We start from the raw sequence: 10,061 nt of genomic DNA, 5'->3' as shown, positions 1-10,061 counted from the left end.
CCCGCCTTTCCCCGCCCGCGGGGCCGCGACGACGCCCCGCGCCCCGCCTCACCGGCCAGCGGCCCATACCCCACCCCGCCTGTCCTGTCGTCACTGTCGCTTGAAATAGAGTTGTGCCAAAAGACCCGGGGCCCTGCTCCTGCTTCCGATGCCCAGCCAGCCGCAGAGGAGCACAAGGTGGTCTGGTCCCCGAGCGGCTCGGGGCGCGGAAACGATTAGGTAAACACGTCAATGGTTTCGGGGGAGGCCACCGCCCGCCTCGGCCAGACCACCGGGCCGGGGCGGCGCGGCGCGCCAGGAACGCGACCAAATGGTTCCGGACAGAAGCAGCCGGGGCCGGTGACGCGCCGACGCGCGTATGGGGCGAGGGGTTCATGTGGGAGCCGTCACGGCGGCGGCCTCGCCCAGGGCCTCGGCGAGGGCCACGGGCAACGCCGCCACCACCACGTGTGGCTCCGTATGTGTTTTATTTCGGTCCCCAGGCCAGGACCATCCGCACCGCACTGTACTGCCAGTTGTACCCCCGGGCCAGACCGTGGTGCGGGCTGACACCAACGGCGCGGCCAGAGCCAAGTTGGTCAAGTCCCCGCCCCGGGCAGCCTCTGCGGGCAGCAACGGGGAGATGGGCTGTAGGGGAGGGTACACGATTCAGATCAAAGGCAAAGAAACGTCGGTCAGCCCGTCCAGCTGCTGGCCCTCCGCGACCTCCCCCGTCTAGCTTCGGTGCGGTGTGCGGTCTTGGCCCTCCCTCGATCCTCCTGGGATCCTCCTCATGAGGCTCTGGCTCTGGCTCCCACCCGACTCCTTAGTCTTGTTCGCATGAGATTCCGGGAACTGTGCGTCGGGCCCTCGTCGCCTGCTCGTTGAGCAACCGGGGGGAAAGGAGGGGGGGGGGCAGTAGAGATCTTGCCGTTCGCCCGCAAAATAATAAAACAAAAGGAAACGGGCGCGCAGTAAAAACTTGAAATGTCCAAAGCAATTATTTCGGCCCGGGGGTGTGCGGGTTGCCCCCCTCCCCCCTCCTCTCTCTGCACCTACCCTACCCTCTACCCCCGCCCCGCCCACCTGGTGTACCACCGCGTTGCTGACGCCCTGTTCGGTTTGATTTGTTTGCAGCTGAGCGAGGATGTGGCGCGCAAGAAGGCCGAGTACTCTAAAGCCCTGGAGGCGTACAAGTTCACCCGAGGGAAGTTCGAGGAGCACTACATCAAGGGTAAGTTGAGGCGGGCCAGGAGACTGCCGCCGCGCTGCTGTACGCACTGCAGACTGCCCGTGTCTCACGGCTGTCCTCATGTCGTGTTGCAGCCGGCAGGGGCGGCCGCAAGTTGGAGGATGTGAGCGCCAAGTATCAGAATGCGTGCCGCAAGCTCCACCTCACCCACAACGAGTACGTGCTGCTGCTGAGCGAGGCGAGCGAGTTCGAGAGGGACTTCCGCACCGTCCTGCTGCCTGGCCTGTTGGAGTGTCAGCAGGCACTGCAGGAGGGCTTCATCTCTTCGTGGTAAATAGACAGACAAAAGAATATCTGGTCGATGCATTAACATGTGCCTGCTTTAACTTTCATTTGTGTGTATTTCTTCAGGCGCTCTGTTCTGCAAGAGCTGGCAAAGTACTCAAATCTGAGTGATGAGAGGTTTAGAGAGATTCAGAACCGGATGACCAGCTGTGCTGAACAAGTGAGGCCATCAGAGGAGTACAAGGACTTCACAGAAAAACACAAGTTAGTATGATTGAACCTACAATAATGTATGAAGTGTTTGAGGCTATTCATAAATAATTTTCTTTTTCAGAACATGTCCTGTTATTCCTGTAAACTTCTCTTTTGATGAATCTTTGGTGGAAGACACATCAGGAAGTCTTGTTGCCAATGCTCTAGCAGTAGACAATTTAACTATTGATTGGCTGCGGAACAAACAAATGGATTTAGAAGCTAAGCTTCGAGATATTCAGGAGAGACATGTTGTCCTCCGAACAGCAGCAGTTAGTGCAGAAACAAATGGGGGCTCTTCTCCAGAAGTACACAGGTAGAAAACAGGAATATAAAGAGAAAAGAACAAAATGCTCCAGATCAGTCCTTTCTAAAATTTGTTATTTGATATTTCAGATTGGCAAGTTTAGATACAGTTCGCAAAGAATTAAATGACATTCGTTGTGAAGAACATAAAATTTCAAGGCAAGCAGAAGTGATAAAAGGTGCACTTGCCTCATTAGGGTGTGAGGAGGCCCCTCCTGGCTGTGATATTCCTTTGGAAACATCTTTTATAGATACATCAGAACAATTACAGGTAAAAAAAATACAATTACTGTAATCCTTAAATAGATTGGAGTGGATTTTTTGCTTTTGGTACAGTACTGTACCTTGGCTGGACACTAACAGCAATAACTATTTCCATTTACTGATATAAAAATATCGTATGCACAGTGAATGTACCTATTATTAATTATTTTAATGATGATCCTCCCAGGATGACCCATCCTCTTTAGCTCACAAGCGTCTTTGTGCTCAGCAACGTCTAGTCAGCATTCTGAGAAAGCCTTTCCGCAGAAAATCAGTGCCAACCTCCCCTGTAGCTGGAAGAAGAATTAATCACGAAGATGGAGTGGTAGTTGGTGTAGTTGGAGAAGGAGAAATGGACATGGTGAGGGCAGATGTGGATTTTGAAGATGAGCACTGCCCAGCGGTAACTGAGGTGAATGATGGCCGCGGATTGGACTTGTCGCCATCTTCAGCTCACCGCTTTTTGATGAATAACCAGGAGTGTGTTCCTGATCAACCTCCTAATCCCTGCCTGGTGCTTAACTCTCTTAATTGTGATATGGTAAGCTAACAGCATCTAGATTTACAGTTTTTTCCTGAACCTCTTAATAGAGTTGAAGAGAAAATAGTCTGCAGTAATTTAAAAAATAATATTGTGCCATCAAAATCTGAATGAGCTGTCCCTTTTTATTTACTCTAATTTTCTCTTTGATTTTGAATAAGCCTTACAGTTAAAGATCAAGCGAAGGTCTTTTGATTGTCATGCATGATGAATGTTAGTGTTTATATAAAGCATGTTCTGCTAGGATCAGTTTGTTTGTTTAAGTGTTTGTGCTCTTGCAAAATTATGCATGATTTGTCAGTAAAAATCTTGATTCAACATTTTAAAAAAATCATTTATGTGCAGGATTCGGTAAATCCAACAAGATCCTTAGCAGATGAGGAATGGTTTCACGGAGTTCTTCCTCGTGAAGAAGTGGTGAGGCTTTTGAAACATGAAGGAGACTTTTTAGTACGCCAAACCACAAGAAATGATGAATGTCAGACTGTGCTTTCAGTATCTTGGGGTGGACATAAACACTTTATAGTTCAAACTACAGCCGAGGTAAACTTATGTCTTAACTGTTGTTGTTTGATGTAGATTTTTGTTTTTAAATCTGTTCTGACACACATTTAAACCTGTACAGGGTCAATACAGGTTTGAAGGTCCGGCTTTCCCAACAATATCAGCCTTAATAGCTTATCAATACAATAATGGTCAACCAGTAACAAGTCGGTCAGGTGCTATATTGAGGCACCCTATTCCACGAGAACGATGGGAGTTAAATAATGATGACATAATCCTACAAGATAAAATTGGACGGGTAATGTAATTCTACTCATGTTAAAGGTACTTTGACCCAAAGTTTTAAAACTAATTTGTACTGATCTGCTTTTTAGGGTAATTTTGGTGATGTTTACAAAGCTCAGTTGAAGCCAGGAAGACAAGAAGTAGCTGTAAAAACGTGTAGGGTTCAGCTGCCAGATGAGCATAAACGGAAATTTCTACAAGAGGGAAGAATCTTAAAACAGTACGATCATCCAAACATTGTCCGATTTATTGGAATAGCTGTTCAAAAGCAACCTATTATGATTGTCATGGAACTAGTACCAGGTATAGTGAAGGCTTTACAGTGATAATTTATCATTCTTATTTTATTTTATGTTTTTATTGAAACATGTTTGAAAATTCTTTTTGAAAGGTGGTTCACTATTAGTATTTTTGCGAAATCACTCTGCAATGCTAACGGAGAAGCAATTGGTTGCTATGTGCCGCGATGTTGCTGCTGGGATGGAATACCTGGAGAGTAAAAACTGCATTCATAGAGACCTAGCTGCACGAAACTGTCTTGTGGGTATGTAATACACCTAAAATTGTCATCAGTCAGATAATGTAAAAAATATAATCAGATCAAATTTTATAAAATGTTTGTTTTCTTTATACAGGCCATGAGAACATTGTAAAAATTTCTGACTTTGGAATGTCACGAGAAGAAGAGGAATACATAGTTTCAGATGGAATGAAGCAGATCCCTATAAAGTGGACAGCCCCTGAAGCACTAAATTTTGGTAAGCCTCATTCATTAGCATTTTAACTGATTTTTGAAGGTTGAAGGTTTGTTCTACATCTCGAATAATTTATGTTCTAGGCAAATACACCTCTCTTTGTGATGTGTGGAGTTATGGAATTCTGTGTTGGGAGGTTTTCTCAAGAGGAGGAACTCCATATGCAGGATTTAATAACACAAAAGCAAGAGAAAAAATCGATGCTGGTATGTGATTTTTAACATCTGAAGATACCAACAATGTCAGATTGAAATTTAAATAAAATATGCAATTTTTAATTTCAGGTTATCGGATGCCTTCACCAGATGGTACCCCAGAAGATATGTACAGACTCATGCTAAAATGCTGGGACACTGATCCAGTGAGAAGACCTCATTTCCAACAAATATATACTCTAGTTGATACGCTTTACAACAGATAATTTTATCATGTTGTCCCATAAAGTTAACCATCTGTATTGAATATTACTGTATTAATTGTATAATTGATCTACCGTATACATGGCTATCTACATAAAATCTCTATGTGATGGATATATTTATTAGAGTATGTGCCACTAAATTAATATTATTATTTGTGATTTTCACTTATTTGGGCATTGATTTACACAGTGTTTTAGTGCCTTCTATAAGCCATATAGGTAGTGCAAATGAGCACATTAAAGATTGAATCTATATTTCATGAGAGTATAAGTCTCCTTAGTCAATTCAGAGGATTCTTCTTTATTAAGATAAACTAAACCATGTAGGAGGGGAAATTAACCGTCACAGCTAACTGAGCAATGTAAAACTCAGTTTATCAGCTAATTTATTACAACCATTGAGCAAAGTTACTTGTCCTTGTTGATTGTCACCTCATGTATTTCATAATCATAATAAGAACTTATTTAAATCAGAAAATAAAGTATTAACCAAGAACAAACTTCATCATATGTTAGCTGATCGTTCAAAACCAAATTTCCAAAAATATAGTTCTTGTTCTTAAAAATGTGATTGTCCAATAGAAATAAAAGTAAAATAAATATTGTAAGTCAGTTTGTTTTTTATTCTATTAGGTACTTTTATCTTCAGTTTGGCCTAAAGCTGAAACAACAATTACAATATTACAACAATGAAGAAGGATCTGCAACACACAAAACAAAAGAAAACAAATTCAGTCTCACCACCATATCCACTGATTACTGATACAATCGGTTCACCCCTGTTATTCTTCATAATGTCAGGGACCAAGGCATAAAATGTTTCTGGAAATAAAACACTGGAGCTGATGATTGCCATACATCTACATCACCAGTTTCCTCATGAGCTTATGAATTTTCATTTTATTTTTGCTGTTTTTGCATTGGCAAACAACAAAAGGGGGAAGTCTTCAAGAAACACAAACATAATCACAATTGTTTCTAACGAAGAGGCAACAGCCATCTCAGCACAGAGGCACAGAGCAGTGAAAGGAACTCCTGACGTCCTGTGTGCATCATGCAGTCGTTTCGCCCCGTCATTACCTTCCAGAACATACCATTACTTGTAGGTTCCAAATCTAAACACAATTTTTTCTCTTTGGTATTAATAGACTGTAAATTTAGTTTCCGTTTTTGTTTAACTCTACATTGCAGTATGGTGGATGTGTCCCCTCTCCTGTGGCTGCAGCATCTCATAAGAGTTTGCTCAGGATTCTGACAATTTCCTGTAAATACTCCTGTACCTCTGGATTTGTCAACCATACCCAAGAGTATCAAAGAAGTGGTTTACACCATGTACAAAGAGTATCGTCAAAGGTAGTTCTGTTTTTTTTATTGTTGTCCTCCATGCTGTAGGATTCTCTCTTTTCTCCAGATGCAATTAGATTTGGTAGCTCAGGGTAAAGGAACGAACCGGCCATTTACTTGTCTACACCATGACTGATCTTTATTCACAGATCCTCAGCAGTTATTCACAGGGTGTACACTAGCGCCCTCTATATGCAGGACACGACACATGCTTCTTGGAAACATCCATCTGGAGACTGTTTTCATTTTATCTAGATTTGTGCAGAGAGAAACTTTCACACAACTCCATCAAGATTTGATATTGATAATGCAGGAAGACTGATGGGGGCTGGAATGGCTACAATTGGGATTGCTGGTCCTGGTAAGTCAGTGTAGTAGAATTTTGAAACTAATTGTAAAATAGTCTTCAGGCTTATAGTTGAGGCTCTCTACAAAGATGACATATTTTCAAGAGCCCAGGGCATGATGAATCAATTTCAAATTTTAGTTTGTAATTTCTCTCAAGCGATGAGATTATGCTAAGTTTAAAATTTTGAATTTGGTTGATGTAGCCAGGTTAATTGGCTTTGAAAAATTGTGATCCTTGGAAGGGACATTCAACTATGTTTGTTAATATTCTGTTCCATATGATTGACAGTACAAACAACGTTTTCTCTTAGGTGCTGGAGTTGGAATTGTTTTTGGCAGCCTCATGTTTTCTTATGCTCGTAATCCTACCCTTAAAAATGCACTGTTTTCCTATGCCATCCTGGGATTTGCGCTCACTGAGGCCATGGGACTCTTTGCTATTTTAATGGCATTCATTATTTTGTTCACATAACATTTACTCTTATTGTTTCATGTATAGTTTGGAAATGTGGTTTTGATCACTACATGTCATACTACAAATTTGTAGAAGATTGAGGTATGACATGGAACAAATACTATTCACCTCTTTTGTTACTTTCACTCTTTATTGGTGCTGAAATAAATGTACATAAAACTTGACATTTGTTAAATTTTCCACAGTGCGTCCCTTTTCTAGATATCAGTTCTCAATAAATCTCAGTCATTATGCGTTTGGTATTTTTGTTAATCAGCTACTTTACATAAGAATTAATATCAGTTTGGCCCCATAGTAATAGTCTAGTCGTAACATAAAGAATTTAATAATAAATATTGTTCCACACATAAATAAAGTCTTTATCCAATCATTATCTTACTGGAGTGGTCCTTAGATAGAATAATAGAGATTTACATTGTACAAGCAAAAGAGCTTCAGATGAGCTTCAGATGGTGTCGACAAGCATGTTTATTCTGAAAACAGTTTGAGGATTGGCAAGAGAGGATCTAATAGAAACTTCAAAGGCATCTATTATTCTAGTGAAGTCCATAATACTTTTGGGTTTTGAATCAAACCAAAATCTATCGAATTCACAGAACAAATAGCAGTACAATTGATGGAAATGTCTCATAACAGGACTTCCTTTGACAAAATTGAATACATGAGTCTTGGCTGCTCCATCTTGAAGAAGATGATAGGCTAGGCTCGTTAGATTAATACCAACTATTGCAAAAGTATATCCATTGACAGGATGCTGAGAATGTAGTAAAACATGCTGCGCAACTTTTTGGTAGTAATCAGAAAAATAATACAAATTGTGCAAGCCCAGTAGACCCATTCCTCGAAAATCTGTTTTGGGATCATCACCTGGTGGCAAAGAAAAAATAATCAAAATTTCAGACTCCTAAATAATAATTTGATATATTTTACTGGTAGTGGCATACCATATCTTACCTTGAAAACCAATATCCTGCCACTGCTTGGTGATACGTGCCTCTAACGGTATATCTGGATTAAGTCTTTCCCACAAACCGATCAGAAGATCTTCATGCTCAGGATTCGAGGCATCGTAAGGCGTTCTTCTCAGATTTTCCACCTCAACTGTTAGTTGTTTATATCCCCAGATCTGTTCCACTGTACGTCCGAATGATTTAATGAACTGGGTATGAATGGTGGGATTAATCTTCTTTACACGAATTAAACTAATCACAGCAAGTTCGATATTTGACTTCAAGAACTTTCCAGTAAATTCACAATTTTCACTTCTTTCATTCATCATTCCCACAACTTCTTGAATTCTTTGCACTTTAGAGTGAACCAAAGAAAATTCCACACCTAAGGTTCTGGATGCACCGCTTGGTTCACCATAGCACACTCGTTGGAGTTCACACAACTTCGTGGTTTTTCTGAGAAACCACTTGACTAATGGTCGGAAAAACCAAAATGCATACCAGTATAACGAACCAAACAACATTTCAATTAAAGCGCTTTTAGTGGAAATACAGTGATGTTTTCTCCTACGACACCAGACGACAAACGGCGGCTGATTGTCTGCGTCGGCAAGACGTCGGGTCGGAATATGAAAAATTAGACCTGACGGTTTCAAAACAATTTTGTTGACATGTCTAGTTCCGATTGATTAGATTGAAGGTACCACTCGCTACATCTCTCGATTTTAACATTGTACCCTGCAAAAGAGATCTGAGTAAAGCTAGCTCTGTATTCGTGGAACAATTATGTTATGTCGTCTTACCGCCGGTCTCGACGTGGTCGTTGTCTTCCAGTTGTAGGTTATGTGGGTGTGTGTGGAGTATGTGTGTGCCTCTTGTGGGCAGGTGCAAGTGGAATCATCAATTCTCTCCTGGGCTATGGTAATTTTACACGGCTTGTACAGTGAATATTTTAAGTCTAAACTGAATATCTGTCTTTGATCTCTAACTCTATTTTATTTTGTTTTTCAGATAACGCAACTACGATGAAACCTCGGGTGAGAGGATTTATGGAACATGAATTTATTTTTAGCGGTAAACTTGATTTTATATGATATTATAAGTTGAATGTACTATTTTTTTTTTTATTTTCAGGAGCCCTCTCCAACCAGTCAAAACATGCTTCAAAAAACAGTCACAGCAGTGACAACTTCAAACACAAATAGCTTCCTGGAGACATTGAACAATATTCTTGTCCCAAGAGTTGTCGGAACCCCATCTCACTCCAAAGTTAAAGAGGTGAGACTAGTGAGATCTGCTGTAATTGATTGTTTTGTTGTTTTTAAATGAGCTTTTATATGTGTTACTTTAATTTATTTTTCAGTATATTATTGGCCAGTTAAAAAAGTTTGGCTGGACGGTGACATCTGATTCTTTTACTAATCAGACACCAAATTTTGGACCACTTGTGTTTGAAAACATTATTGGCCGACTTAATCCTTCGGCCAAGCAATATGTTGTACTTGCTTGTCACTATGATTCAAAGTACTTTCCAAACATGGAATTTTTGGGTGCCTCTGATTCAGCTGTGCCTTGTGCAATGCTTCTCAACCTAGCAGAGTGTCTCCAAGAAAACCTTCACAAACTTAAACACTCTGTAAGTTCAGTCTCAAGTCCTGTCTTAAACAGGTAACTGTTTGTTTATACAAAAAAATTGACATTTTTCCTCTAGGATTTGAGCCTGGAACTATGGTTTTTTGATGGTGAGGAGGCTTTTGTAAACTGGGGACCAGATGATTCTCTTTATGGTGCGCGTCACCTTGCAAAAAAAATGGAACGTGAAAATACTCTATCTAAAGTGGTAAGTTAAATTAATGCTTAAAGTAATCCTGCAATATTTTGTAATGGGCTGTATTCATGATAATTAATCATTTTTGTTGTTGTGCAGAAATGTTTGGTGCTTCTTGACCTTTTGGGTCCATCTAACCCAGTCATGTATAATTATTATGATGAACAAGAGCTGTATAAACACCTGGTAGCATCAGAAAAAGCTCTTAGAATTGGACACTACTTGAAAGGTAGCCACTCTCTTCAGAATATTTTCTTCAAGAGCCAGCAAATTGGACATTATGTGGAGGATGATCATACTCCTTTCTTGCAAAGAAGTATGTTGTCTTGTTA

General features: G+C 40.9%; 5 protein-coding genes across 6 annotated transcripts in view; 3 read left to right on the top strand and 2 right to left on the bottom strand.

Moving 5' to 3' along the window:
• Positions 1-1,357: 1,357 nt before the first annotated feature.
• Positions 1,358-5,396, top strand: LOC113217675 (tyrosine-protein kinase Fer). Its single transcript, XM_052274508.1, has 12 exons — positions 1,358-1,501; positions 1,583-1,720; positions 1,791-2,024; positions 2,105-2,285; positions 2,466-2,639; positions 3,165-3,362; positions 3,445-3,621; positions 3,698-3,911; positions 4,000-4,152; positions 4,244-4,366; positions 4,447-4,569; positions 4,648-5,396. The coding sequence occupies exons 2-12, from the start codon at positions 1,656-1,658 to the stop codon at positions 4,782-4,784; spliced, it is 1,779 nt and encodes a 592-aa protein (XP_052130468.1). The 5' UTR covers positions 1,358-1,501; positions 1,583-1,655; the 3' UTR covers positions 4,785-5,396.
• LOC113217633 (uncharacterized) lies at positions 5,385-6,083 on the bottom strand. Of its 2 annotated transcripts, none has more exons than XR_008012049.1 (3): positions 5,865-6,008; positions 5,526-5,606; positions 5,385-5,445 (listed from the first exon to the last, which is right to left on the bottom strand). XR_008012049.1 is itself a non-coding variant. In XM_026437627.2 (3 exons), exons 1-3 carry the CDS (start codon positions 6,081-6,083, stop codon positions 5,414-5,416), a joined length of 318 nt encoding a protein of 105 aa, XP_026293412.2. In that variant the 3' UTR covers positions 5,385-5,413. The 2 variants fall into 2 exon arrangements, 1 of the variants encoding a protein (XP_026293412.2); XM_026437627.2 differs by having other exon boundaries at positions 5,879-6,083.
• A 256-nt stretch (positions 6,084-6,339) lies between these two features.
• Positions 6,340-7,115, top strand: LOC113217729 (uncharacterized). The gene is made up of 2 exons (XM_026437758.2): positions 6,340-6,489; positions 6,788-7,115. The coding sequence occupies exons 1-2, from the start codon at positions 6,450-6,452 to the stop codon at positions 6,946-6,948; spliced, it is 201 nt and encodes a 66-aa protein (XP_026293543.1). The 5' UTR covers positions 6,340-6,449; the 3' UTR covers positions 6,949-7,115.
• Positions 7,063-8,442, bottom strand: LOC113217710 (ELMO domain-containing protein 2-like). Its single transcript, XM_026437738.2, has 2 exons — positions 7,906-8,442; positions 7,063-7,818 (listed from the first exon to the last, which is right to left on the bottom strand). The coding sequence occupies exons 1-2, from the start codon at positions 8,423-8,425 to the stop codon at positions 7,397-7,399; spliced, it is 942 nt and encodes a 313-aa protein (XP_026293523.1). The 5' UTR covers positions 8,426-8,442; the 3' UTR covers positions 7,063-7,396.
• Positions 8,443-8,678: 236 nt separating this feature from the next.
• The window catches only part of LOC113217696 (glutaminyl-peptide cyclotransferase), a 10,067-nt gene continuing 8,684 nt past the window's right edge, over positions 8,679-10,061 (top strand). Inside the window, exons 1-6 of the mRNA XM_026437713.2 lie at positions 8,679-8,822; positions 8,913-8,938; positions 9,036-9,179; positions 9,265-9,537; positions 9,613-9,741; positions 9,829-10,045. Coding sequence (XP_026293498.1) covers positions 8,693-8,822; positions 8,913-8,938; positions 9,036-9,179; positions 9,265-9,537; positions 9,613-9,741; positions 9,829-10,045 — 919 coding nt within the window. The 5' untranslated portion in view covers positions 8,679-8,692. The remainder of the gene's footprint in view (positions 8,823-8,912; positions 8,939-9,035; positions 9,180-9,264; positions 9,538-9,612; positions 9,742-9,828; positions 10,046-10,061) is intronic.

This window comes from Frankliniella occidentalis, unplaced genomic scaffold (assembly GCF_000697945.3).
Source record: "Frankliniella occidentalis isolate FOCC.00 unplaced genomic scaffold, Focc_3.1 Scaffold401, whole genome shotgun sequence".
In the NCBI taxonomy this organism is placed as follows: domain Eukaryota; kingdom Metazoa; phylum Arthropoda; class Insecta; order Thysanoptera; family Thripidae; genus Frankliniella; species Frankliniella occidentalis.
This window is presented reverse-complemented; position numbering and strand designations above follow the sequence as displayed.

Excerpts from the sequence above, each read along its gene's own strand:
- LOC113217633 (XM_026437627.2), bottom strand. The coding sequence starts at position 6,083 with ATGGTTGACAAATCCAGAGGTACAGGAGTATTTACAGGAAATTGTCAG. Across the intron at positions 5,607-5,878 it reads TTTGGAACCTACAAGTAATG|AAACATTTTATGCCTTGGTC; the intron begins GTATGTTCTGGA and ends TTTTATTTCCAG. Across the intron at positions 5,446-5,525 it reads AGTAATCAGTGGATATGGTG|CTTTAGGCCAAACTGAAGAT; the intron begins GTGAGACTGAAT and ends TTGTTGTTTCAG.
- LOC113217710 (XM_026437738.2), bottom strand. The coding sequence starts at position 8,425 with ATGTTGTTTGGTTCGTTATACTGGTATGCATTTTGGTTTTTCCGACCA. Across the intron at positions 7,819-7,905 it reads GCAGGATATTGGTTTTCAAG|GTGATGATCCCAAAACAGAT; the intron begins GTAAGATATGGT and ends CTTTGCCACCAG.
- LOC113217675 (XM_052274508.1), top strand. The coding sequence starts at position 1,656 with ATGACCAGCTGTGCTGAACAAGTGAGGCCATCAGAGGAGTACAAGGAC. Across the intron at positions 2,640-3,164 it reads GAGAAGGAGAAATGGACATG|GATTCGGTAAATCCAACAAG; the intron begins GTGAGGGCAGAT and ends ATTTATGTGCAG. Across the intron at positions 4,153-4,243 it reads TGCACGAAACTGTCTTGTGG|GCCATGAGAACATTGTAAAA; the intron begins GTATGTAATACA and ends TTCTTTATACAG.
- LOC113217729 (XM_026437758.2), top strand. The coding sequence starts at position 6,450 with ATGGGGGCTGGAATGGCTACAATTGGGATTGCTGGTCCTG. Across the intron at positions 6,490-6,787 it reads AATTGGGATTGCTGGTCCTG|GTGCTGGAGTTGGAATTGTT; the intron begins GTAAGTCAGTGT and ends GTTTTCTCTTAG.